The sequence below is a fragment of the Vigna radiata genome, chromosome 4 (genome assembly GCF_000741045.1).
Source record: "Vigna radiata var. radiata cultivar VC1973A chromosome 4, Vradiata_ver6, whole genome shotgun sequence".
NCBI classification, from domain to species: domain Eukaryota; kingdom Viridiplantae; phylum Streptophyta; class Magnoliopsida; order Fabales; family Fabaceae; genus Vigna; species Vigna radiata.
The window spans coordinates 4,706,952-4,734,893 of NC_028354.1; the positions used below are offsets into that span (position 1 = coordinate 4,706,952).

Genomic DNA, 27,942 nt, shown 5'->3' on the forward strand with positions numbered 1-27,942 from the left:
CCTCCTTATGTCTACAAGTCTCCACCACCTCCATCCCCCTCACCTCCTCCACCATATGTATATAAGTCTCCTCCTCCACCATCTCCATCACCTCCCCCTCCTTACATCTACAAGTCCCCACCACCACCATCTCCATCACCACCTCCTCCATATATTTACAAGTCTCCACCACCACCATCTCCATCACCACCACCTCCTTATGTCTATAAATCTCCACCTCCTCCATCCCCTTCACCTCCACCACCATATATCTACAAGTCACCACCACCTCCATCCCACTCGCCTCTACCATATGTGCACAAGTCTCCACCTCAACCTCCTCATCATTTCCAAAAGTACCCGCCACACCAGCTTCCCTACCTCTATAACTCCCCACCACCTCCTGCAGCAGGCTATTGAGTTAACTAAATCAATTTATATCATTTCAATAAATTTATGGAACATATTGCTGCGATTACTACTAAGACTTCGTCAATATTACAGGGTCTACACTGAAGAGCCTTGTTATGAATGTAGCCCTGTTGAGTCATTTGTTAGTGTCAATTCAAAAGTTTGCTTAATTTTAAATTTTATCATATGATATTATATACATTAATGTGTTGTTGCTAAGTTTCCATTTTGGCATTTCATTGTTTCTATGATATGATCTTACTGTAGTTCGTGCCCTGCTCCTACAATAAAAAGATTCTATTCGATATCGTAAAACGAACCTCGTAGTAATCTCTTGTCGAAACATTAGCTGTTTGTCTCTAGATTTACACGTGGAATCTTTGAGAATGATCGGCTCTGAAAGACAATATAATAATAATAATAATAATAATAATAAATAATAATAGAAAAAGAATGTCGTCTCCATGAGACATCCATGTTTACTCAGAAAATATACTGGTGAAACTCATAAAGAGACATTGGCTCAAATTAAGCACAGGGTTTTCGACATGTCTCTTTCGAAAGTTAATTAATTAATCAGAATAATCAACATACGAACACCAACCAAAAAGTTAATTATTCTGGAATTTAAGACAGCACATAACCCAACTGAAATTCGTCCTAATTTATCAGTCACACACCACTCAGACAATAGTCGATGGCGTAACCATGCTTGAGTACAACATGGGCAAAAGTTTGGACGAGATATTCCAAAATGGAAACTCACCATGCCACCTCAAATAGAAATATCCTCCTCGGGACCAATAATCTAATGCAACCTAAACCCTATTTAGAAAGGGAGAAACTGAAAAATGAATATTCGGAAGATAATTAAAACGTTAATCATTTAACTTCAGCAATTCATTAATTAATTAATTAATATGAAGCAAGATAGATAATTAAACATTGTAATTGTACAAGAGGCACGGCAATTAAAACCTTACAATGTTTCTTCAAGTGTAATGGCTGAGGCTTTGGGTGAGAGAGAGAGAAGCGACCTTCAATTCTTCAAAACAAAATACGAGGAAGGACTGTGATTCTTAGCGGCAAAAGTGATATTACAAACTATTCATTTTATAACTCGTTTGAATAATATTATAATAAATTCATATTTTAAGTTAAAAATTAAAAAATCATATAATTAAAACATTAATATATTATTAATTATTAAGTGTTTTTTTTATCAGCAGATGTCAAAATATTTCTGCATACTCACCAATTTTATGCTGACAATGAACTGTTCGACTAGAGCATCAGATTAATTTGTTGTGCAAAAGAATCTCTAGCTTTCATCATGTATCAAGTATAAAAAACTTATATTTTATATTTAACAGTTCTATTTATCTCTTACTTAATAAAAAGCTTAATTTATTTTTGTGAATTTTCAAAATTGTCTAATTCATCCTCCTAATTGTAGTGATCACAAAGTATAAACGGACATATATCCAATTTTGTCTATGCCATTATTACCGTGAATTAAATAAAACCAATAGCATTAACAATTTTTTCTAAATCCTGTTTTATATGGTTACTTCTTTTCTAAGTGACATTAAATTATTAATAATTTTATATTACCAAATACCTACCTGGGTCTCCTGTATTTATTGAGTATATCATGATACATGATTTTTAATAGTCGATTATAGTTATTATCGGTGCATGAGAATACCCAAAGCATTTAAACTTGTACAATTTTCAGAATATTTTTTTTTACAAATTTCAGAATAACTTAAAAAGTAATCCACATTTAAACTTCTTTTAATTTTGCCTTAAACTTAAAAAGTAATTGATTTGATGATAATTGTAGAAATACTTCATATAAAAGTAACTGTAGTTTTCAGCCTTAGACTAAGACAAAAATGTGGAATTAACTTTCAAGTCAATAGGATAAATGTTAATTAAGACTCTGTTAATTAATATAAAAAACTATATCTTCGTTAAGGAACCGATATATGCACCCGACGTATAACATAAGAACACTATTATGAATAAGCATAAATCACATATTTTATTTATGATTAGAATTCAAAAATCATGTTACAAATGTATATTTACATTTTACAAAATATCATTCCAAAGCAATCAATAATTATAACTTTTTTTATTGATTACATTAGAACTATTAAACAATTTACTTTAAAATTTAATATTTTTTATAGATATATTATTTTCTCAATATATTAACCGAAAAAAATATTTTCTCCTAACAAATATATTTTTATTAAATTCTTTATCATAATATTAAGAAGTTCTTTAAAAAAAAAAATACAGGCAAGGTAGAGATAAGATAGAAGCAGTAAGTTGCCAATGTTTTTATGGTGAATTGCTGCATCATATTTCTGGGTTTTTGATATGTGAAACATTCATTATGACATTATGATTTTGCTATGATAAGAAATTAACAGTATGAAAAAGATGAGGATCAGACACTAAGTTTGGGGTGGAAATCGGAGTTAACAAAGGAAGTTGTTAATTCATCTAAACAAGCCATCCGAATTCTCTCAGGAGTTGCTGGACTGTCAAGAGGAAACCATTCATAACACCCCATTTCGGCTCTGGCAGCTATGATGGCATCCTTGATGGCAAATAACACAGAAGATGCTAGGAAAAATGGAGGCTCACCAACAGCTTTGGAAGAATGGATGGCCTTAACATTTGGATGACCCTACCAATCAAAAACAAGGTAAGTTATCATGTTGATATCTTCAATTTCTGATTATTGTGCTAAACAGCCAAGTTAATCATCGATAAATGGCTTTATGTCATGTGGAAAACATTCAACATCTCTATTAAATTGTGATTATATATGACTGATACTACTATTCAAACGCTATGTAACTCATCAATATTTTAATCTTTGTGAGAGAGTGCAGAAGTGGTGAATGGAGTAAAGGAAGTATGAAAACAATTTTTGAGAAATTAAGAGGCTAAAGATAAACATATAGCAATGTGTTTCTGTAAATAAATACCAAAAGAAAATAACAACACAGCTCTCACGATTTTAGGCATAAATTTCAACATATTTAAATCAGTTTGTGGGAATTATATTCAGTTAGCAGAAGATAGAAAATTTATTATCATCAATTACCACAATATCAATGGATTTGTTAGGATAAATTATTGTAAGAAGATTTTGTATGAGAAGAAATTGCAAAAAGAAATAAAAAAATAAGCAAGCTTTTCGTAAGTTAAAATACTTTTTTCCCAAATCAGCTTATATGGGAACTAATGTGAAAGAACTTCTCCAAACCAACTTATGCATGTCAATTTTAGCTAATAGATAAAAACTATTTCATTTTTTCTCATTTTCTTTCCTATAATGTTTTTATTGTGTTTGGTGGGTGAGAAATAAAAAAAAGGGGGATTGATAAAATAAATTAATCTTTCTCTCTTTTTTATCTATTTCCACTTATCCTCTTTATTTCTCTCCATTATATCTCAAACTCCCACTACAGAAACAACTCCTTTTTTTCCCCTCTTCCAAAAGGCATGTAATATAACACATGATTGTTTTAAAAACAGCGTCAAATCTATTAGATCTATTCTTCCCTAATACTAGAATTGAGCAAGTACCTTTTGTTAATTACAATAATTATCTTTGTTTATTTTTTATCTTTACAAATATCCTCTGTATCTCTGGGATTATACTGACTCCACTGTGCCACTGGAAAATGTAAGCACATTGAAAGCATTTCAAGGTGAATCATCCACTTACCACGAGAAAAAACAAAAAGAATAATTGTTCAGGGTTCAGGAATATACCTTCAGAAGTGAGACGTTAAATTTGAAGGGAACATCATTCACAGAAGGAATTTTATAAGCTCCGGGTCCAGCTGTGTAAAGGTATCCAGGCGGGATCCATTTATGTGCTGCATCTCCCCATTTAAGTTCTTCTAAGGCTACCCAACCCAAACCTTGAACAAAAGCTCCCTCGATCTGTGAAAATAAATAGCAAGAACAAAATATGAAATTATCATGAAAAAATACAACAATTCAAAAATAGGAAGAAACTTGTAATTCAAAGTAATCTGAAAGTGTTTAATCTTCTACACACGCAAAGAAGATAACTTTCAGCATTTTCCCAAAAGCATCTCGGTACAAAGAAACCAGAACCAAACATCCTGCAATAAAGACTACTCGAAAAACAGTGTTTGAAAATTTTCATAATTCTCATAAAGTGAAATCATTGCATTATTAACCCAAAGTTATTTCACTACAATCAAACAATACATTGTCATTTCTCTGGTCAACCCAAAAAATGAACACAAGCATTTCGTTTTAAAATAATGCTTAAAGATATTTAACTTATTTACTAAAGCCAAATTCCATTTACCATTGTAAAATATCAGGAAACTGACTTAAGATCTTTTCTATCAAGTTTTCTGATTTCCGTTTAGAGGAATTTTTGTGCTCTCTGCTGTGCTAGTTCTCCATCCTTAACCTTGTATATTCAGAAATTAACAATAAACAATTGTAAAAAAAAAGTACCTGTCCAACATCTATTGCTGGATTCAGAGAATAACCTAGATCCAGAAATACGTTTGCCACTCTCGTGTGGAAATCTCCGGTCAAGGTGTCAATTTCAACCTCAGCAAATGCAGCCCCGTAAGTGAAATATCTAAAAGGTTTTCCTTTACCCGTCACCCAATCAAAACCAATATCAGGCGTAATATAAAATCCATGGGCTGAAAGGTCTATTCGCTCTGCATAGCACGCAAGAACTAGCTGACAAAAACAAAAGCATAACCAAAGCGGTTCAATAGTTTTCAATCAAACGACACCTTGTAGCAACAGACAATCGAAAGTTCCTTGTCATGTAAAGATTTCTCAATATAGTCTTATGTATGCACTATATGGCCTGCACACTTTAGCAGAATTCGTAACATACCAGATATAATTTCTTATAAAATCCTGTACCTAATGTTATGACTTCTATCTTTTTCATCTTGAGACCCAAGATCTATATTTATATGAAAATATGTAAGATCTATTAAAGTGCCTTTTGTTTTTAACATTTTAGAGATCCTACAGAGCCTAAACACTTTCTTAATTTCCTCTCACACCTCTCAACTCCTCAGCATTTTTTTTCCAATAATTTTGAGATTTAAATAATTTTTTTCTCCTAATTATGTTTTGATTTTTCATTTGGTTTTTAACAACTTTTTCCTTTTGTCCTTCAATATCTCTTATTTTGTATTTCATCTATATCATTACATTGACTCTGTTAATCTGACATGTCATGATATGATAGAAAATCGTGATTAAAAAAAATTCAAGGACCCAAAGAAAACTCAAAATATTTTGCTAAGAAAGAAAATCTAAAAATATATCTAGGACCACTAAAAAATCAAAAAATTTCGAAGGATGAAAAACTAGATCATTTTTTTAGGTACCAAAGTAAAGGAATATTAGGAACCAAAAGAAAAATCCGAACATATTTCAGCACATAATTTAGGGACCAAAAACATTTAAATCTAACAGTTATATAGAAATACAGCTTCCATGAAATACAATGACAAAAATTGCTTATTTAGTCATTTATTCTGAGTTGATAGGTTGACTAAGAAGCAAAGTTAAAAATTTGATTACCTCAGCAAATGAGTTGAAGTTATGCTGTGAAGCAATGGGTTTCATGCGTGTCATTATCTGCTCACATGCATCTAAAACAGCTGCTCCATACATATCAGAACTTGCAGAAGCTGCTGTTGGAGAAGCATTAGGAACCTAATTTTGCAGCAAGCATGAGGAGATCAAGCAATTTAGCATAAAAAACAACAGTCCAAGATTCAAGAATGGGCAAGAGCGGAATGGAAAAGGATAATCCAAATGAGCCAGAAATAATTAAGGATATAGGATATTACTATGTTTTTCAAAATATTTGTAAACAGCAAGGTTCCAAACACCCGTCTCTTATGATCTAGTTTTTTATGATACTGGAGATCCTATACCAACTAGAGATAAAACTAATTATAGTAAATGACTGCAAATCTTAACTTACTAATCAGTTTTACGAGGATGAGTTAGGTTTAAACTTACTTCTTGATATATAAAACGATTACAACGATTTTCTTTTAATTATATTTTGCAAATCTGTGCAACTTTCTAAAACTACCAACTGTAGTTTGGAGTTCTAGACCTTGAATATGACTTTGCTGATTTTCTTTTCTCTTAGAACAAGTCCATTTCACTAAAATCTCAAAAAAGTGGCAAGGAAATGAGAAAAAAGAAAGTGATAAATTATTTATCTGGTATTCTACCAGTAGCATACACTAATTTTCAAGAAGAAAGACAACAAACGCATAGAAAGAGTAACTCAATACCTTGTCAGTACTAGTATCTGATATAAAAACAGAACTAAGAGGGATATTAAAAGCCGAAGCAGCAATTTGGGCAACTTTGGTATGCAATCCTTGCCCCATTTCTACACCCCCATGGGTAACTAAAACCGTTCCATCCGTATAGACTTGAACCAGAGCACCAGCCTACAGTTATTAGGAAAATATGAAAGTACACCATTATTACTATCTAATAATGCAATGATCTCACAATAAAAATAGGAGTAAAATGCAAAAGAAAATTCTAAATGAAAGCAGCACAAACATATGAACAATAAGCAAATGCAAGCAGCAGAATAAGCCATGTATCCCTGCATGGACAGATTTATTACATGTAGAGATAACCTGAACTCTCATTTCCATATCAACTTTCCGTTCTCTCAATAGGCATTTTTTAAGAAAATTCTCTTTATATACTTTCTCTGATGTAAGAGAGGTTTAAGAAAGAATATGATGCCCAAACCCCAAGCCTATCAAGGTTCCTAAACCTTGTCTTTACACCTGAAGCCCAAAAAAGTTAGAGTCCATATTCCATCATAGGCGCAGAGAGAAAAGGGGGCAGTTAGTTAAAGAGAGACATTGAGAGTAGTTTTTTTTCTAGAGCAGAGAGGAGAAGAGGAGCTAGAGTCTCATTTCTATGTTCGGGAGCTTCTGCTCTTTCCATTATCATATTTTGAAGATATATAATAAAGAAAAATGCATTTCTTGATAGCAACTGCTATCAGAATAATAGTTCTTAAAGCAATCATAAACTTGAATCCCACACTAATTGATAACTTAAACCTATTTTAAAGGGAATTTGTATTGGCTAGAGCTGAATGCACCAATTTATTTTAATTAAACAACTGTTCTTGGAAATCTTGATACCTGATAGTTGACAATGAAATACAGAATTTTTAATTCAAAAATAGAAAAAGGAAGAAACCAAATGAAAAAAAAAAAAAAAACATCTATAGTAAAAATAACTCTGGGCCTATTCCCTAACAGCAGCTACCCAATCTTGTATGCTAGAAATTTCGCTACCACAAAAACAAATAAAACGAACTTCACAAGCTTTTCCTTATCTCCTAGAATTTCATTAGAAATCACTTTATTTTTCATTTTTTAAAAATTCAAATATCATGACAGAATTTGGAATTTACCTGGTTCATAAGCTTCGTTGTAAAGGATATACCAAACTTATTAGGAACCATAGCAATGCCACGCTTCCTCCAGCGATTATGCCTATTGAATTGGTCAACTTCTTCACGTGCCTTCGCAAAGTCACAAGATAATTTAAGTTCATTCCACAATGGGACTAGTGTGCTGTACTGAACTTGCTGGCCATAATGCAGAATGGATCCTTCTCCTTGGAAGTTAATTTCCTATTAAGAAACTTAGTTCAGGAAGATTGAATAGAGTATCCAAAATCAAGTGGCATGACAGTGAAATTTCATATGTACATCTAAAAAAGACGAAAATTCAAAATTCTGCAACTTACCCTTATCTTTTCTGGGCTCATCTTGAGTTCCACAGCAATCCGTTGAATCCAGTTTTCAGTAATGAGCATGCCTTGAGGTCCACCAAATCCACGGAAAGCAGTGTGGCTAGGGAAATTAGTGAAGCAAACTCTCCCCATTATTCTCATATTTGGTATTTCATACACATTGTCTGAATGAAACATAGCTCGTTCAAGGATGGCAAGTGAAAGATCCAGTGAGTTTCCACCATTGTTATAAATTTCAAGATCCACTGCAAGTACCTTCCCTTCATTTGTAAATCCAACCTGAATCGAACAATAACTCTCATTAATAACTCAACTACAAAAACAAAAAAGAAAAAAATGTTGTTACCGAAAACAATTGGAAGGAACAAGAATGTACAAAATCACGGATTAGCAAGAAGCAGAGCAAGGTTAATTATCTCTTGATAAGATTTTATTCCAGCATTGAGTTCAATATCAAGATCTCAGTTATTCACACAAACTTGGCATATTTGAGGCAAGAGTTATTGACTCACTTTTTTTTTTTTTTCAGGACCCTATGGCCCTGGCTAATGAGTCAAGAGGTGTAAATCTCAACTTATAGAAGTTATAGTCAGGGAGAGAGGCTTTGAAATCAAATCATTTATGCATAAAAAAGGAAGTACTTTGCAAATGTAATGCAAGTTCCAAAGGAGACGAGTTATCACTGTTCTGGAGGTGAAAATTGATGAATTCATCACAATAGGAGTTGAAAAAATTAGGTATCTTCAGTATATTAATATAACTTATAAAGTGATTGGGATACTGATGGTGATATCACACATAGAATTTAAGCTAGCTGGAAATAGAGAAATGCCCTCTACAAGACTACTTATGCTCTGTGGTAGTGAATGATGAGGAGTGAAGTACCAACAAGGCCAAAGAATTTGTGCTGATGCAATAACAATAATGACATGTGGAAAAATAAAATAATTTTTTTTTAAAAAAAAAAAGACTAAACCATGTGAGTTTGGAGTAACAATGCTTGAAGAGAAAATTATAGAAACTTTCTTAAGCTGGTTTAGTCATCTGATAAAAAGACCAAAAAAGGCTAGAGTGAAAATGGAGGATCAAATGGATGATGATAATCCATTTAAAAAGGGTACACGTACCTATGAAAACATTAGGAGAAGCCATTAAATATTGGTATAAACGGTTTTCAGAAGTTTAGGTTATTGACAGAAATCACTAGAATTGTGTAATCCATGTAGCTGACCTCCACCCTAGAGGAACAAGATAAATGGGGTGGGGGGAGGGGTTGTCATGAACATCACAATAAGGAAAGAACAAAAAATGTTAAACAGTCAATTATGGGCTTGCAGAGCAAACATCAATAGAAGATATTCTCAAACTCAAATTGAGGAATAAATAGTGAGCGGAAGTATCACATGTTTATATTGTAAGAATACAAAAATTTCACAGGACTTAATTTCAGTAAAATATTGATGTGAGTAAATAAAAACACCACTTAAATGAGAGTAAATAGCAGTCTATACCTTGTACTTCCCAAGGAAACTATGGCGTTGCCCAGTAATCCTCATGTCTACATCTCGGTCCAGCGTGATTTTCACTGGCCGATTTAACAGATAGGATGGAACTGAAGCTGCAGCAGCAATAAAGGCTGATCTTGTCTCCTTCCCCCCAAACCCACCACCAATTCGCTTTGTTTTGCAAACTACCTTTGACATGGGAAGGCCAAGAACATGAGAAACATATTTCTGGTGCTTCTGAGGAGCCTGCAACGACACAATGCCGTTATTTCCTTCAAGGTTAAGTTACGACCAACACCAGCCAGCACCATTCAACAATAACACATACGCATTACTTCCTTAGATAGATCTAGGCCTATCTAACACAACTAAATAAGAAAGTGAAAATGAAGAAAACAACACCAGCTCCCACAAAAAGCCTTGCAACAGAAAAACAGAGGACTAAAGTTTCCACCCTGTCAAAATGGAAGGAAAGGAACCATCTGAACATGTTGATAATTCTCTTTACTTAGTCGTCTATCCTTCTCAATGCCAATACCATCATAAATTAAAATTTCAAAGATGTGCACATGAGCACCATCTCTTAATAAGGTCCTTTTTGCTGCAAATTTTTATTTTTCTATCCAAAGCTTTAGATAAAACTGCTGACATAAAAATAAGCCCGTTTATTCAATTATTCAACTCAAAATTCAGTATACCCTCTATACAGCATGCCTTAGTTAAGAAATATTAGTTATGCCAAAGCCAAAGTTTACAAAATGGAATAAGTTGTATATTTTAATGCCCTCCTATTTACTGTTTGTCCATTGTTTGACTCTTCTATGATCATTATATATATCTACAGGTCTCAATACATAATTGTATATGAATACTAAAGTGGTTCATACATACATCGCTGAATCTTTCCATAAAGCAATAGATAGGATTAAACAAATTAAAGACTTCTAACAACTTCAGCTTCAGAAAAGTACACGTATTGAAAATTCGGTACAAAATTGTGGAACTTACTTGAGTAGATGATATCATATGAACTTCATTTCCACCATCCAGTGTCCATATCAAACTGCTCTGTGGCTCCAGATAAAAGTGTTCCTGACCTCCCATGAGAACTTCCCCTTCAATTATTCTATCACATAGACCTGATTGAAAACAGTGATCAACGTCACCTTTACTCAAACGCTTTTCTGTGTTGGGATGAAAACTTCTAGCATTGATAGCATCCTGTATCGAAAGGATGGCTGGAAGCTCCTCATAGTTAACATCAACTTTACTTGCTGCAATCTTTGCATTTTCATGAGTATCGGCCACAACTATTCCTATAACCTGGAAGCATACATGAATATCCCATTGATTAATAATGGCAAAAGGCTAATGCAAGACTAGATATTTCATTAAAATTTATCACTACTGCATGCAAATGTCATCTTTCAACTTTGAGATTTGGTCAAATGCGTAAAAAAAAAGATGAAAAGCAGTCATCAGTGGGAGGCCAAATGATTATTCCGGTGTGATTGGGTAAGAAGCCAGTGAACTGGGAAATTCATTATAATATAAAACAAGATCTCGAAGTACAATTTGTTGTATATTTTTATGATTAGATGATAAGCTAATCGCAAAGACTAATTTACTGAAGATTGTGAGGGATTTAAAGCATGAAGAGTAAAGTATGTATATTGAAGTCAGAACTCCTTTCCCTTTAATCTCAAAAATAGATACCTGGCCCACACAAGTGACATGATCTACAGCGAAAAGCTCCTCATCATCAACAACTGGTCCAATTTTATTATGACCTGGTACATCTTTGGCCAGAAATATGCCCACAAATCCAGGTGAAGATATGGCCTCTGAATCATCAATACTAATTATTCGGGCATGAGGTTTTCTACTCAAAACTAAGGCAGCATGCAAACCATTTGGAGGCATTTGCGTGTCATCAGCATATTCTGCCTCTCCTGTAACCTGAGTGCAAGTTATGTTAGCCTGGTAGCCAGGCGTTCAACAGAAAAGTAAAGGCATAATTTGCATAAAATGACTACATCCACCAAACACACGAGAAAGACTAACAAGACCTAAGCTAAAATGTGAAATATATGAGAGGGAGGGAGGACAATGTGGGTAACAAACGATACAAGCAACTCATTGACAAAAAACATACAGGAAAGACTCGATTAATATGATTACAATTTGCAGGATAAACTAAAACTAAAATCAAGGATCCCATATATTTAAAATTTACAAAAAAAAAAGTAGCTAACAAAAAGGAATATAGTTTCAAAGCTTATGTTTTTTGTATGTAAGAAACTAATCGATGTATATCATTGAATGGTCCCAGAAGGCATCAATGCCAATAACATGCCAAGACATAGGAATGATAAGTGCAAAACTAGATATAAAGAACATGGAAGTTGCATTTAGCATATGAAAAATATGGGGACAACGGAGACAGTATATGTTTCTTCAGAGCATTTCAGGTTTAACACGTGACTTCTTTATAGGGTCAAAAAGTAACAAATTCCTGCCACGGTTTAAAGTCCACTATGTAGAGATAATAAGGAATAGGATTTTAATCACTCATACAATCACATTTGCAAGTTAAACAAAAAGAGAAGCAGGGAAAAAGATACATTATTTTATAAATAATTTAGGCAAGAATACATTAATGTAAACTTGGGAAATGACTTTGCCAAACATGTTCAACAAACCTGAAGTCTTGCAGATAGATGAACCTCTGGAGAACCCACTGAAGTCCCACGTTTCAGGATTTCATAGTCCTGAGATCCAGTGATTGGTGGGCGGTGGACGGAGTGCACTGCAGATAGATGGGATAATGGTATACCCTCTTTGATGCTATCCATTTGATGAGACACCCACAGAAAAAATTTAAAAAAGAAACTTAGAGTCAAAGATTTCCGGAACTCTATCATTCCACCAGGGGCATTGTCCTTGAGTAATATATCCTTCTGTAGGACTTTCAATGCATTTTGCAACAGATCTTGGTCCCAAACCTTTCCTACAAGAAATTCCTTAGTTTTTGTTGCTGCAAGTGAATATGGAGCCACCCCACCATAAAAAATTGATGCATCAACAACCAGCCAGTTTTCACCATGTTCCTGAAGATGAACACGAAAACCAGCATTTACAATTGCAATGTCATCATCCCTTCTGTGAGACTGTTTAAACTCCTTCACAAATTCAAAAGTCTTATTCCAAGGCAGGAATATTGACAGCAAGATTTCACCACTTGCCAAATCTACTTTGCGATAGCCTGGGAGGAAGAAATTTTCTGCCAGGACTGTCCTTATGTTTCCTTTAGAATCAATAATTTGAAATTTTGCTCTAGATGTCATCCATAGGGGATTCAGGTCTGATATTGGACTGGCAGTACATATATTACCACCAACTGATGCAGCATTCCTTATCTGTGTTCCAGCAAACCATTTCAATTGCTCAATAAAAGCCTTACAAGACAAAGTTTCATGAGCAGCTCGCTCAGTTACAACCTTTTTTAAGAAATTCATAAGATCAGATAGTCTTACTGCAGCACCTATCTCGATTCCATCAGCCTTTGCATCCAAAACATTTAGTTCCGGCACATGCATTACAGAAATAAGAACTCGAAACGGCATTCTCTTTAGCCTCATCTCAATTCCTACTTCAGTATTACCAACTATCAATTTTGCATCATCATATTTTGCTTTCAAATCTAATACATGTTGAAGTGTTAAAGGTCGATACCACATTAGCCCACCAAATCCAGTCAAGTTTAATGAGGTTGGTATTCTTAAAAACAGTTCGGGAGGAAAAATAAGTTCCTTTTCTGTGTATTTGGTCCCATCTATTTCATTATAGGAAATAGGTTCATATCTACTATGATCACTGCCCATACATTTATCATTCACATTGTTTAAATTGCATGAACAAGGTTTTCCTGTTGATGGGCAAACAGACTTGCCTTCTTCAAGGTTCTTTGAAGAAACACCAGTATATAGGTCATTGCTAGTTTTTGCAAAGACACGGAACGCATCAAGGATGGGTCTGTAACCAGTACACCGACATAAATTTCCTGCTAGGCATTCTTCTATTTGTTCTTCACTGGGTGGTGTTTGACTTGATCGCAACAATGCATACATTGACATGACAAAACCAGGTGTACAAAATCCACATTGCGAACCGTGAGTGCGAGCCAGGGATTCCTGAAGAGATGAAAGGTTAAGTTCAAAGTATTGACAGGTAAATATAAATTTAGAAGACTCAAATATATTTTTTGTCCATGAAAGTTACTGTTTTTTATCGCTAATAATTGTATTCATCCCTGCTAAAAAGAGTTATTTTATTTTTGTCCCGTAAGAGCGTTATCTAAATCACTTCATTTCACTGTTCAAAGTGTTTCTACACTAATTTAGGGATATGAGAACAAAATAAAAAGTCTACTATCAATGAAAAAGTTAAAAATAAAAATGACAAAAACCACAAATAAGATTCAATAAGTTATCAAAAATAAAAACCATATTTAAGCCAAAGGCCGAAGATAAAGACATGACACCATGAGAAACCAAACAAGACAAGGATACCCAAGAGCAGCTAACTAAACCACAAGCATCACAAAAGAAGATAGTATGAGTATGTGTCACCTGGACAGGGTGTAGTCCACGCTTGCAGCTTCCCAATCCCTCCACTGTAATCACATGCATCCCTTCTACAGAATACAGAGGAGCTAAGCAAGCATTGATAGCATAGTGTCTGAAAGAACATTTTCAATTTTCACACTAAAATAGTAAATTTGATGTCAAGATACAAGAAAGAAGCGCTTCACATGAAGGAGCATCAAAACATCAAGGCACGAGAAAGAGTGAAAGACACTTACGAGCATTTCCTCAAGTTTCTATCATAATAAGAAACCATAACTGTGCAAGCTCCACAACCACCTTCCCCGCAGCCTAGCTTAGTCCCAGTCAGACCTATATCTTTTGTTCCAAAAAAGGTGGAAAAACACATAATTAGGTTATCATCACCATGAATAAAATTTTACACGAACAATCCAAAATTGAGCACCTCTGAAATAAACGAATCATGAAACGCCTAGACTTTGCAAATAAATAACAACTGATAATACAAGAAAAACTCGGGTTCCAATTTTCTAGCGACCAATCAACAAATTCTAAAATAATAATAATAATATAAAAAACTCTTCAGTTCATGAACCCAGCTTAAGTTGCCATAATCTCACTCAAGCGAAGATAGGGAACGGATCAAACAGTTGCGAATAAATAGCTCTCGAGTTATTCCAACTTAACCAGTGTTCTCAAATATCCAATTCGAGCTCCAACTTGCAATAACAAAAAAAAAAAAAAACAGAAAACGATACCTCTGAGATACTCAAGAAGAGTCAAATGAGCCAATCCATCAGGTAACACTCTACGAACTCCGTTAACATACACGATAGCCTCATTCGACACCTTAAGATCTTGTTCTCCCTTTTCCTCCGTTTTCAACGATCCCATGGAAACGAACGGAACAGCTTTCTTCTTTCGGTAATAGTAACAAACTCTTATGGTTTTTCACAGCACTCAGTTACTTCCACTTCATATCTGTGATCAGATAGAACCAAACAAATAAACAGCGATTCAATCTTCTCACTCCTACTCTGGGCAAAGGTGTCTCCAACTCACCTACGATAGACGATTAGGCAATAAACGAATAAAGAAATGAAACGTTGCACATATCAGAGAATATAAAATTGAATAGTAAAACTTAAAAAATAAAAAAGTGGAAGAGTTTTGGCGCAAAGGATTTATCTAGTGAATCACGCTTTGGCTTATCGTTGTTGCGAAGAGGATATGTCACTGTCTGTGCTACGTAGGATTGATAAAACATAGCTATTTTTTTCAGAATGCGGAAAGTAGAGGCGGTTATGAAACTTATCTTTCTACACCATAAAGATGCTAACACGAAGTTTATAATAAATTAAGCAAAAGTACGATCTAAATAATATCGTTACAATATTTATTACATATTACAATGATATTTTCCATATTTATTACATATTCATGATCGTTCGCTCTAAATAACGAATTTAATATTTTATACCATATAAGTTTAGATTCTCCTACACATTAGCATTTCTACATGTGCCATTGATGTGTCAAAAAGAGGTAGCGTATTAAATATTATAAAATTAAGAAATAATAAAAAATCAATATATGATATTTAGTCAGATGATTTTTTTTTTTTGAAGAAATCGAGTGTGGGTAAAAGGTTAGTTGCAAGGTTTATGAGGTGTTGTTCATAGTTCAAGTTTTATTTTGTAAAAGTTTATTGTATATATTTAAATTATTTCGATGGCACCTATAAAAAAAAATAGACGATCAAAGGTGGTTGATTAAGAGATGTCGATTTAAAGTAATTGACCAAATGTGATTAATAAACAATAGTAAACCAAGAGTGGTTGGTCAAGGGAGGTTGATCCATAGTAGTCAACCAAAGATATGTGATCAGTCTTGAAGTTAAATTGTTTGGTTGATGGTGGGTTGTTTGGGATTGATTGGATAGAAATATGGTACACATGTCCTAAACTTGAGCATTAAATAATTTGCGAAGGGGTTTAGATTTGGTTGTTTGGTATTCGATGCTTACATGTGTCGAAAGTTAACTAGGATCATGTGGTAGAGGTTGAACGACTAACATGTTGAAGTCGAAAAAGGCTAAGTTGAGGTTAAATGATTGAAGCTAAAGAAAGCCAATATGGTGAGATCGAAGGAGGTCGTGCAATTGACATTGAAATAAACCAGCAAGTTGAAATCGAAGGAGGTCATGCGATTGAGGCTAAAATAAGTCAACAGGTTGAGACCGAATGACTAGGCCTGTGACTTCTTTTATTATACTACTTATTTGGTTCCTTATGGTTACAATGGGAGTAAGAAATATGCTTAGTCGATCCCATGGTGGGTACCAAAAATGTTTCGAGTGTGAAGTCAAGGTCAACTGTTTGGTTTTCAACGTGTTATCCAAACTCCAAATTTTATCTGATAAGAGTCTTATATGCATCCAAACTGTTCAGATAATACTTGCAAAAAGTACTGTGATGTTAAATTCAGTAGATAACCAATCAATATAGTGTTAATGCAATTATGCATGTACATGTCTAATGCATGTATTTGAAAATGGCACCTTAAAGCTTATAGTTGTTGTTATGACTTTTTTTTTTTACTAATTGATTCATAATTACCATTTTGGACAAAATATTAGTCTAAATATAATCAACAAATATTAGTCAACCAAATATGATCGACAAACTTAATTATAAAATTAAAAATATTTATTATTGTTTTTCAATCTCTAATTCTCTTATAATAGAACACAAATTAGTATCAATCCATAAATCCATAAATAGAAACGAGTTTAAAACTAGTCAAATATTATAAAAATCATTACAAATTTATAAATGAAAAAAAAAATCCATATATGATATATAGTCAGATGAAAATTGTGAAGAAATATATTCATCTCCTAAATGGAAAAATTATTATATAAAGATATGAGAGAGATGATAATCCACTCCCAAGTAGAACAATATGTTCAACTTTATAGCTTGATATTATAAAGAAGTATTCATTATGATAATTAATCTTATAGTACTGTGTATTTATACCATTATATTATATAAAGGATTTTCATTGATGTATACATTTTGTTTTTTAATTTTATTATTAATAAGTTTTTTTAATCAAAAATAATTATTTTATTAATTTTATTCTTTAAATGATTTTTTTAAATTTAAACATTTTTTTATTCAAAATCCTTTTATTTGAATTTTTTAAATCTAATAATTTTTTAACTAAAATAACTATTTATAGTAAATAAAAATCTATAAAATAAATAAAATTATCTTATATTAAAAGTTATTTGTATTTATTTTTATAGTTTATAATTTTATTATTTTTTGTTATCATAATAACAAAATATATACACATAGATATATTTTCACCTGTACATTTAAAACTAAAACACGAAATATTTAAATTTGTACCATCCTGACAAAAATAACATTGATATATTTTCACCAGTTGAATTTGTGTAACAGTTAATGCACATTTAGTCTAATTATTTATAAAATACATTTATTTTCTTAGGAAAGATACAGAAAGAAGAAGGAATAAATGTTGTTAAGGTGTAAATATAGTAGTATATTAAAAACAGATAAATGATAGTAATAATATATACAGGTGTGAAGCAAAGAAAGAAATCTGATAAACATTAAGGGTGGAGAAGGTTCTGCTTCAAGGGGTCTCGTGTGGGTAAAAGCTTCGGTTTAGAACGCTCCGATTCAGACGAATGTATTAAGATTTCCATGATAACTATGACCAGGACCAAGAAAAGCAATGTTAACATGATGCCTAGCCACGATGACAGAAGTGAGGTCCAATGGAAGAATTCATAGAGAAGAAACCCTATAAGACATAACCAACAAAACATAACCTGAAAAAACACCAAAAAAAAAATGTGTTAATTTAATCTCATAAAATCAGTTTATAAAGCGTAGTTTGCTGTGATAATTATTGATTGGTCTGTTTCAAATATACAGACTAATAAAATAGTAATACATAATCGATTGTCAAAAAGTTGTTAGAAAAAGTTATTAACATATCGATCATTATCCTATAATCTATTATCATGCGTAAATACCATATACAGAGACTATAACCAAACCTGTTAAAAATATCATATCATCTTGAATTCTTAAGAAAAGAGAATATGGCATATTGTTGTGCTGGCATCTTACCAAAATAGATGTTTTAGGCCGACGAGTTTGTTGAAGTTCTTGGTCACTGAAGAATTCTGTAGTGTTATATTTCTCGAGCATAGCATCCTGGTAGTTTACAAAACATAGTTTGCACGATTATCACTTATTATAGAAAAGGTTTAAGAACCTGTGAATGAATATGTTTGAGATGAGTTGTACAAAAGTGTGTGCGGTCATGTAAGAATTGTAAAAACAACTATGAGAATCACCAAAGAAAACTTAATTTTAGAAATTCGTGATACCTTGGCAACAAATGCATCTTTGCACCACTGTGCAATGCCATCGTCTGTTTCTGGAAGTTCCACCATTTTCTGGCGCTTAATTTGAACCTTCACCTGTGTAAAATGGAACAAACTGTAGTAGTTTTTTCTTGTTAGGAGTATTAATAAGCAAAAAAAGATGAAAATTTTATTGACTTTTGTATAATAAGATCGTTCGATCAACTTAAGAATTGATCAGTTTGTTTCAATTATGACGGTTGAAAGTCTCACATCGATTAAAAATAAAATCAAATTATAATATGTAAGTGAACTGCAAATCTTATCTTACAAATTGATTTTATGAAGTTGAATTAGACTTAAACTTCACTTCTTAATAATAACCTCAAAGAAAACAATCAGTAACCAAAAGTTCACTCATAATATAAAAACTGATATAGTTGTGTGTACTTTTAGTGCAATAAAAATTACAAGAAAATCATTAACATTCGTGTGAGTATAGTATATTCAAGAGTTTGAATGAATAAAAAGAATGATGGAATCATAGTAGAGAAATAGCAACAATATTGTATAACTGAAATAGCTTGGTGTATTTCCTCTCATTTAGCTTTTGTCAAGGTTTTCAGTTGGCTTACCGAACAAGAAAAGCCTTTAAATATTCTCAACAAAGTAGGTGAAGCCTCACTTTTTGGAACTGCATATGTACAATCATAAATGGCTGGAACAAATGTCCGAAGGTTGTTAACTGCTGTGACAAAACCCTGAACAAAGATAGATATCAGATAAAACACAACCAAAACGTGTCAATAGAAACTTACGGTGTCAGCATCAATATCAATTATTTATCATCTTATAAGATTTTCTGCATGAATTGTTTAACATCAACACAAAAATGGACATTAGGATTGTAGTATATATCAGGATAACTTGTTGCAACGAAAGAGGATATAGATTATAATATATCAGTGTGATCTCCTGATATACTAATCACCAACTTTGGTCACCTTAGTACGAGGAATCAAAACGTTTTTAGGTGTTGGCAACCCTTTGGAAGCAGCAAACTCTTGAGCCTGTAAAAGCTTTGTCTGTGTGAAACGAGTTCCTTCAACAAAAAGGGCCAACCAAAAAGGCAGAGGCATGTGCTCTAGATGCTCAAAACCTGACTGCCACATAGAAGTCAAGACATGCATAAATCCAAATGCTAGAGATAAAAATTGCATATGTACATTAGAAATTGCTTAGATATACCTTCAGTGATGTTTCATCTTTTTGCCAGCTTCTTTCTAGAAATATATATTCAGCAAACCACATTGACCAACCTAGAACCTGCATATATGCTATGTAATTATTCATGGTCATATTAAGTGGCATCAATTTATCAACCGGATAAGCATTTCAGAATTTATGATTAAATATGTTTTTAGTCTTTAAATTTAGATGTAAAATTAGAATTTGTTCTCTAATTTAGATGTGAACAAGATTAGAAAGCACTTTGGATTGATCTTGCATTATGCAAGAACTTACAAGATTTCCTGCTTTGTTCCTACAACATAATCACTTATTTATTTTCCAGGAAAGTTCCATTTCAACTTAATGTTAATGATCGAGAATTTTCTGCATGAAGCAGTTTAAGGCAAAAAAGAAAAAGCCTTGATAGAACTCGTAGTTTATAAAGATCAAAGAAAGAAGGATTTCCACAAACTCACAGGAAGATATTTGACTTCTTTCTTCATAATGGCTACAGTGCTACCAAGGCAACCACAGCGCTGTCACAAATAAATCTTGTGTGTTCAATCAAAATATTCCAAAAGCAAAGACGTAATTTACTGCTAACATAACTAAATGACATACTTTTATTCATTCTAATGACTTAGGAAAAATAGGCACCTGAGCCAAGACCCATCCAATAAGCCAATCAATGTCACTTCTGTGGTTGCAGATGACAAGTGCATTTTCTTTGCCTGTAATTTTCCCAGATGAAAAAGAATTTTTGTGAGATACACTTTTTTCAACTACAGAATGAAAATACAAATAAATAAAGCAACACATAAATATATAAATAAGTAAAACAAGCATTCTTTGGTACTTAAGCTATATCACCTTACCCATTAATTGAAAAGTTTCTGAATCTGTGTGTAGTTCAATCTGCAATTAATCCAGAGAGTCAACTAGTTAAACCGTAGTGTGGATAATGAGACAGTGACACTAATATGCTCTATAATCGATATCATGTCAAAAGAAACATACAAATAGAGTATCATGATGATCATTGAATTGCAAGAAAGTAAAACTGTACAAAAGAACAGCTTTTCCCCTAAGTTACATTACACTTTTTTGCTTATTTTCAGCTTCCTCTTATAAGTTAAGACAATTATTATTCATAAATTTCAGTTGCAGAAAGATCATTGGTGTTTCAATAATTACTAACAAACAACAAGACAACCATGAGGGTTAGAATTGATGTTACTCAGAAGATACAATCACTCCAATGAAATATGATCTTAATCTCGATAACGATAAGAAATTAACACTACTTTCAACAAATTGAAAGATTTAAAACATATAGTGTATAGATCTTTGTTTGAACAAAGACTCATTTGGATTCCTAATCAGAATTAATTGCAATGTACTTAATATTAAGATAACTAAGCACCTTGATTCCAGCCCACCAATCAATGAGCCATATGAGCTCCAACCACAGTGATTCTGTGAGCAATTTGTTCACTCTTCTGTAACAGTTCTTTGATATAGGACGGAGAAGGAGGAAGAAGATAGCCTACAAATGCATACATTCATGATGGCATTAGGTGAAACAATGAACTAACCAAAAGTTTAAGTAAAAAAGTGCCATTTTGTAAATTAAGCTCTATAGCCAAGCAATTTTTGCTGTTTCTTTCCTTGAAGATATTCCAGTAGATACAGAAACAGTATATTCCTTAAAAGAAGAAAATAAATGTATGACACAACAAAGGACTAAGAATAAAAAAAGTAGCAGAGACTCCTACATTGCATCCTACGCTAATGTTTCATAATTTCTGAGTCAGTTTTATTTTGTTATATTTTCCTTTGACGGATCAATGCTCATGCAGATTAATTGCGTTAATCAACATTAAGATGCAAAGGCTATTATGACATAAGAAACAAAAAGAGGAATCATATATTACCTGAATCATATTTACAATTAGGCCAGAAAGGATGAAAAGAATGCCTAAAGGAAGAATAACAATAGTAGCTGGGAACGCCATGGTTTGTCTGCTACAGAGAAAACAAAAATTGAGATGAGAGGAAAATAATTTGGTATGAAATTTAGATTTTTGTTAGAGATGAATAGTTGTGTCAAGTTGAATGAATGGAGTTGTGGATTAAGGACCAATAAAGTAGCCATAAGTATCGTTTCAAATGAAAACTAAACACCATGTGAAATTCCCAAGTTGCGCTTCTTTAGTTTCTGATGTAGAATAAGTTATTTAAACCACCTAAAAGCACGTGGACGAATAAACCAGGATATTCTATCGTTAGGAGATAAGCACAAATGAAAATATAATTAAAAAAAAACACTATGATAGGTTAAGAACTTTCCATAATTATATTTTACAACATTTTTATGACAATACATTAATATAAATCATTCACAAAATAATATGGTGTAAAAATATTATTTAACACTATGTTTATGTGTCACTATTTTATTTTTCGTATTTTATTACATAAATATTGTAAACCATGTAGTAGGTGTTTTATGTAATAAATTATATTAGAATACTTTTGTGTAATGAAAAAGAAATAATATAATTTTGAATTCTAAAATCAGACTTTTAGATCTTGGATGCTATATATATTTTAAAATTTCTCATCACGATGATGACACGTTATTCTTTAAATTGATAATGATTTCTATATTATATCTTCCACGTGAATTGAATTCTTGAGAATGGAATGATGCAGTGAAACAACTTTTCTATGGTGAAACGACTTGCACCGATGGATTCATACGAAAATTTGAGAACACTTTTTTATGGTGAAACATAGTATAATGGTATTCAAGATTTAGTTTTAGGATTTAAAAATAATTAGATAGAAAAGAAAATAGTGGTTTAATTATTCATTTGATTTGTACAGTTAAAAAATATTTATTTTTAGTTTGTGCATTTAAAAATATCTATTTTAATATTTACATATACAGATTTAGACTTGTAAATTCTATGAAAGATTAAAAATATATAATTAAATTAAATTTATGTTTAAAAGGATTAAATGATTACTTATAAGTATAAAAGAGAACAAAGTCTATATAGAGACTATAATAATTAAAACCGCTTAAGATATAAGAAAAGAAATTCGAAAAGTTATAGATTATTACCTAAGAAACTCAATGGGTTAAAAGTGAAGCTATAATTAAATCATAAGAAAATTCCAAATGAAAAATACTAATTTAAATAAACGCTTTTTTGATAAATTAAATTTTGATATTTCTTTTGTTGAATTTTGTTTAGGAAAGATATTGATTTCTAAAATACACGGATCAATAGTTTGTAATTATGATAATCAAAATTAGGAATTGTTCATTGCACAAAGAATCATTGACTTGTCATTTATTATTGTAAAAAGAAAATTAGAAATAATTTTGTTATTCAACTTTTGATTATTTGACTTTTGTTTTCTATTTATGCATTAATAATGTACTTTGCATTTCATTAAAAAAAACATCAATGTCTTCCAAATTCTTTATGATATATATACTAAAATTAAATGTTAATAATACTAAGTTGAATATAGAATAAAAGTCTCTAAAAAATATATATGAGAAAGTCGAGTAACAAATATAAAAAACAAATCAATAACACACGAAGTTTTAAACTTTCAAGTTGAATGTGACATTGATTTTTAGATTTATTGAGTTTATTCTTCGAAAACATCCCAATACCCTTTAAAACTTCATAAAAATATTTATTTATTTTGGTCTAAAAATATAAAGGGATAAAAAAAAAATTAACATGATGTAATCTTTAAATATACAAAAATATAATTAATTATCAAATTTTCAACTTAAAATGAAATTCATCCTTTCAAAATATAATTTAGTGTAATTTATTCCTAAACGTGACTATTTAAGAATAGTGTAATAATTCAGTTAAATTTTATAACCGGACGTGGTTATCGCATTGCTTTATACTTATTTAATGATTAAATATTATTTTGTTGTCAAAGAAAAAATCTATATCTTATAACATTTACTCATAAAAAGAGGAATTAAAAGTAGCTCTTGTTATTTAACAAATAAATTAAAGACAAAAATACCTATCGAAACAGTTAATATTTTCTTTTAAAACAAAAATAAGAAAATCCAATAGAAGAGAGTGTGCGGTGTTCTTCCTTACAGTGGTATCGGAGAGGAGGCAGAGCAGAGGACCAATGGCGGCGGCGGCGTCGCAGGGGTACAGCCAACCTTCGACAATTGAGGAAGTGAGAACGCTATGGATTGGGGATTTGCAGTATTGGGTGGACGAGACGTACCTCGCTCACTGTTTCGCCCACACCGGCGAGGTTCTTTCCATCAAGATCATCCGCAACAAGATGACGGGCCAACCCGAGGGTTACGGTTTCGTCGAGTTTGTTTCCCACGAGGCAGCGGAGCGCGTGCTCCAGACCTACAACGGCACGTTTATGCCCGGCACCGAACAGACCTTCAGGCTCAATTGGGCCTCTTTCGGCATCGGTGAGCGCAGGCCCGACGCGGGCCCAGAACACTCAGTCTTCGTGGGCGACCTTGCGCCCGACGTAACTGACTATCTTCTCCAAGAAACCTTCCGGGCTCACTACCACTCCGTTCGCGGCGCCAAGGTCATCACGGATCCCAACACGGGCCGCTCTAAGGGCTACGGCTTTGTCAAATTCTCCGACGAGAACGAACGCAACCGCTCCATGAGCGAGATGAACGGGGTTTATTGCTCCACTAGAGCCATGCGCATTAGCGCCGCCACGCCCAAGAAAAGCACCAGTGGTCACGCGGCGCCCAGCAAACCGGTGAACCAGACTCCGGCGTACACTGCGCCGGTTCAAGTTCAACCTCCGGAGTATGATGTTAATAACACTACCGTGAGTTAGTTGTGCAAAAGATGGACCAAAGAATAAAAGATATCCACATATACGTGTTTATATTATTTTTATGCGTGTGTGTGATTTTCTTTGTTGGTGCAATGTTTGACTGACCAGATTTCTTTTGCAGATTTTTGTTGGTAATTTGGATCCTAATGTGTCTGAGGAGGAATTGAAGCAAAACTTTCTTGAATTTGGAGAAATTATCTCTGTTAAAATTCCTCTGGGCAGGGGATGTGGCTTTGTTCAATTTAGGACTAGGTTTTCTTCTATTTCCCTAGTCTTTAGTTTGTACTTATTTATTGTATTACACACTGGTTGTTGTGTTTACCTTCCCATATCTTTGTGTCTGCTGCAGAGCATCAGCTGAAGAAGTTATTCAGAATACGCAGGGAAAGATCATAGGCCAACAAGTGGTGAGGATTTCTTGGGGTAGGACCCTAGCAGCTAGACAGGTGATTTTTCTTTTAGAAATGGCCTCTTTCTAGATCAAAATACCTTTTTGTATTTAAAGGTTTTCATGCTGTAACATGGTCCATTTGTGCTACATTAAGCATTACAATGTGTATAGTCTTTCAAAATATCTAGGTTGTTAATATGGCACCCCTGCATGGTTTTAGATTCTCCTGAACATTTGTGAGATTGTGAAGATGATGGTGGGATTTTGAAAACTTTTAAATGGGCTGGTAGAAAAGAATGAAATAAAAATCATATTGTATTAAATCATGCAGATCTTATTTGGGAGAGTATTTGTTTATTTGGAGAATGACAAACTAGCGTTTCATCACATGTGTTTGGCGATTGTTTATGTTATTAACGTATTGAATCTTTCTATGTTAGCTTTTACCTGAACATTTACTCCTCTTATGTTGTAAATTTGAATCATCATCCTTGATTGAAAACATTTTTAGGAGTTATAAATGAAGGATGATAGCATCTTTTAAGAGTTGTATTGTTAAATGAGATTACCTTTTAGGAGTTATTCTCCTTGAGTAACAAGGCTTATCCTTGTTTGTATTAACAATTAAATACTTTTTGTTTCCTTCCTATATATTTCTTAATTTTAATATTAAATTTGATTTATTTTTTAATCAGTACAAAATAATTTTCTTCTTAATCATCCCAAATCACTTTTTTTTAAAAAAAAAATAACTCTAAATTGAATTCAATATTTTCAAATATATTATCAGCAAATAAAAAAGCCTTGTCTCATGCACTGAAATACAATTTCTGTTTAAAAATATGTATTTATTACAAGTTTTAACTATAATATAATTTATAATAAATTGTTATAGGACTTACATGGTAGGTGGGGCCAACAGATGGATCCAAGTCAATGGAATGCCTACTATGGATATGGGCAGGGTTATGAAGCATATGGTTATGGGGCTGCTCAAGACCCTTCATCGTATACATATGGTGCATATGGTGCATATGGTGGCTATCAACAGTATCCCTCCCAACAGGTAATCCATTTAATTTTAAATTTAGTTTACTTTGCATATTGCATTGGTTCCTGTGCTGAGAACTATTTTATTGATTGTTTATTTTTAGGTTGAAGGTGCTCAAGACCCAACTGGTATGCCTGCACCTACCATGGATCCAAGGGAGGAATTGTATGATCCCTCGGCAATGCAAGATGTTGACAAGTAATTAATTATTTCTCCTTTGTTGTAAAAGCTGGAGTTTAGATTCTCTGCTGGAATTTGTGTTAATAACTGATATTTAAAAAAAAAATTAATATATTTTAAAACCTTAAAATCAGCATTCAGCGGTATTTTGAAGACATTACAGATGAATATCACAGAAAAATCCAACACAGAATTTAAATCTAAATTGGTAGAATTTGGGACACAATACTTCTACTGTCACCATCTTTGCTTCTTGAATGTTTCTGACAGATCTTTGATTGTGTTGGGCAGGTTAAATGAGGCATACTCCAGAGTACATGGAAATGCCATTTTAGGGCGATCCCTATGGCAAACATCCTCTTCATCATCCTTACCAAAAACTTAAAGATATATTTCTTGGTCCTGCTCAATGTGCATTATATGTCAAAATACTCTGCAACTCCACCCACAGATTTAATCGGCATAGGTTTAACTCATTGAGTTCATAGGTTTAACTCTTGTCAATACTTACTGAGTTCATAGGTTTAACTCTTGTCAATACTTACTGAGTTCATAGGTTTAACTCTTGTCAANCATAGGTTTAACTCTTGTCAATACTTACTGAGTTCATAGGTTTAACTCTTGTCAATACTTACTGAGTTCATAGGTTTAACTCTTGTCAATACTTAGTGAGATCATCCCAAATGCGGTTCTCCTTAAAATCAGCTTTGTCTAAAGAATGAAAGTTTAGAATAGTCAGACAAGTAGCATTCCATTAAATAATTAGTAGGTATTATAGAATGAAAATCATTTTTTTCTATCATGGGTTTGAAAAAATTGTATTACTTTCATCTTTTAAAAAGTTGTATATATGTTGTATATATGGTCTTTTTAAAGTTTAAATATTTTTTTTACCTTGTCCTCATTGATAAAAGGAAAGCTTACGGGAACGAGGTTCTATTATTATATATTAAATTGAAAATTTTATTTGTTAAAACTGGCTTTTTGTTATTTTTGTTAAGAACTTTAAAAATGTATTTGGTTAGAAAGAAATAAAAACAATATGAAAATAAAAATAAAGGAATTAGTATATTTGATATCTTGGTGGTACCGGAAAGGCACTCTTCAATTTGTTACAAGCCAGAATTTTTAAAAATCTAATTTCAAAAGGGCTATTTCTGAAAGATTATATATATTTTAGAAAGCTGATGTTAAAATTTCTCTTCTAAAAGTTCTAAAAGAAATATTTTAAAAAAAGTTTAAATCAAATAATTCAAAAGTCATCTTTACAAAACATAAAATGGTTATTTTAAAAAATATAGCGGTAGTTCAGACTAAGAAAAAGCCATCTGAAACACATATAATCTAGAATCTTAACTCAACCTACCAAGAATTTTTATTCCAGTAACCTACATAAAACAGAAATTGAACACGAAATAACAAACAATAGAAATCCCACAAAA

At 32.6% G+C, this 27,942-nt stretch overlaps 4 protein-coding genes and 1 long non-coding RNA gene across 10 annotated transcripts in view; 2 read left to right on the plus strand and 3 right to left on the minus strand.

The window, feature by feature from the left end:
- The window catches only part of LOC106758273 (extensin-3), a 3,159-nt gene extending 2,550 nt beyond the window's left edge, over positions 1 to 609 (plus strand). Inside the window, exon 2 of one of the 2 annotated variants that reach the window (XM_022779617.1) lies at positions 1 to 609. This exon is cut by the window's left edge and continues 1 nt beyond it. In XM_022779617.1, coding sequence (XP_022635338.1) covers positions 1 to 399 — 399 coding nt within the window. In that variant the 3' untranslated portion in view covers positions 400 to 609. The other variant, XM_014641211.2, reaches the window with a different exon arrangement.
- The window catches only part of LOC106758674, a 5,334-nt gene extending 3,824 nt beyond the window's left edge, over positions 1 to 1,510 (minus strand). The window contains exons 1-2 of the long non-coding RNA XR_002667490.1: positions 1,374 to 1,510; positions 711 to 786 (exon numbers count right to left, since the gene is read on the minus strand). This is a non-coding gene — a long non-coding RNA (uncharacterized LOC106758674). The remainder of the gene's footprint in view (positions 1 to 710; positions 787 to 1,373) is intronic.
- A 1,185-nt stretch (positions 1,511 to 2,695) lies between these two features.
- Positions 2,696 to 15,617, minus strand: LOC106759191 (xanthine dehydrogenase 1). 2 transcript variants are annotated; one of them, XM_014642229.2, is made up of 14 exons: positions 15,121 to 15,617; positions 14,620 to 14,719; positions 14,387 to 14,495; positions 12,458 to 13,948; positions 11,472 to 11,714; positions 10,764 to 11,078; positions 9,762 to 10,001; positions 8,245 to 8,529; positions 7,907 to 8,128; positions 6,750 to 6,911; positions 6,019 to 6,153; positions 4,918 to 5,154; positions 4,192 to 4,365; positions 2,696 to 3,094 (listed from the first exon to the last, which is right to left on the minus strand). In XM_014642229.2, the coding sequence occupies exons 1-14, from the start codon at positions 15,254 to 15,256 to the stop codon at positions 2,852 to 2,854; spliced, it is 4,092 nt and encodes a 1,363-aa protein (XP_014497715.1). In that variant the 5' UTR covers positions 15,257 to 15,617; the 3' UTR covers positions 2,696 to 2,851. The 2 variants fall into 2 exon arrangements, with proteins under 2 accessions (XP_014497715.1, XP_014497716.1); XM_014642230.2 differs by lacking the exon at positions 15,121 to 15,617 and having other exon boundaries at positions 14,387 to 14,451.
- Positions 15,618 to 17,900: 2,283 nt separating this feature from the next.
- On the minus strand, positions 17,901 to 22,194 carry LOC106758646 (1-acyl-sn-glycerol-3-phosphate acyltransferase 3). The gene is made up of 12 exons (XM_014641589.2): positions 22,144 to 22,194; positions 21,938 to 22,025; positions 21,427 to 21,549; positions 20,879 to 20,918; positions 20,661 to 20,734; positions 20,480 to 20,539; positions 20,022 to 20,099; positions 19,778 to 19,936; positions 19,409 to 19,534; positions 18,798 to 18,890; positions 18,535 to 18,621; positions 17,901 to 18,230 (listed from the first exon to the last, which is right to left on the minus strand). Exons 2-12 carry the CDS (start codon positions 22,016 to 22,018, stop codon positions 18,009 to 18,011), a joined length of 1,143 nt encoding a protein of 380 aa, XP_014497075.1. The 5' UTR covers positions 22,019 to 22,025; positions 22,144 to 22,194; the 3' UTR covers positions 17,901 to 18,008.
- A 1,900-nt stretch (positions 22,195 to 24,094) lies between these two features.
- On the plus strand, positions 24,095 to 27,358 carry LOC106758645 (polyadenylate-binding protein RBP47B'). 4 transcript variants are annotated; one of them, XM_022779621.1, is made up of 7 exons: positions 24,095 to 24,869; positions 25,000 to 25,130; positions 25,228 to 25,324; positions 26,192 to 26,335; positions 26,424 to 26,518; positions 26,792 to 27,022; positions 27,079 to 27,358. In XM_022779621.1, the coding sequence occupies exons 1-6, from the start codon at positions 24,186 to 24,188 to the stop codon at positions 26,883 to 26,885; spliced, it is 1,245 nt and encodes a 414-aa protein (XP_022635342.1). In that variant the 5' UTR covers positions 24,095 to 24,185; the 3' UTR covers positions 26,886 to 27,022; positions 27,079 to 27,358. The 4 variants fall into 4 exon arrangements, with proteins under 4 accessions (XP_022635342.1, XP_014497074.1, XP_022635339.1 ...); XM_014641588.2 differs by having other exon boundaries at positions 24,097 to 24,869; positions 26,165 to 26,335; positions 26,792 to 27,056; positions 27,113 to 27,358; XM_022779618.1 differs by having other exon boundaries at positions 24,097 to 24,869; positions 26,165 to 26,335.
- Positions 27,359 to 27,942: the final 584 nt, after the last annotated feature.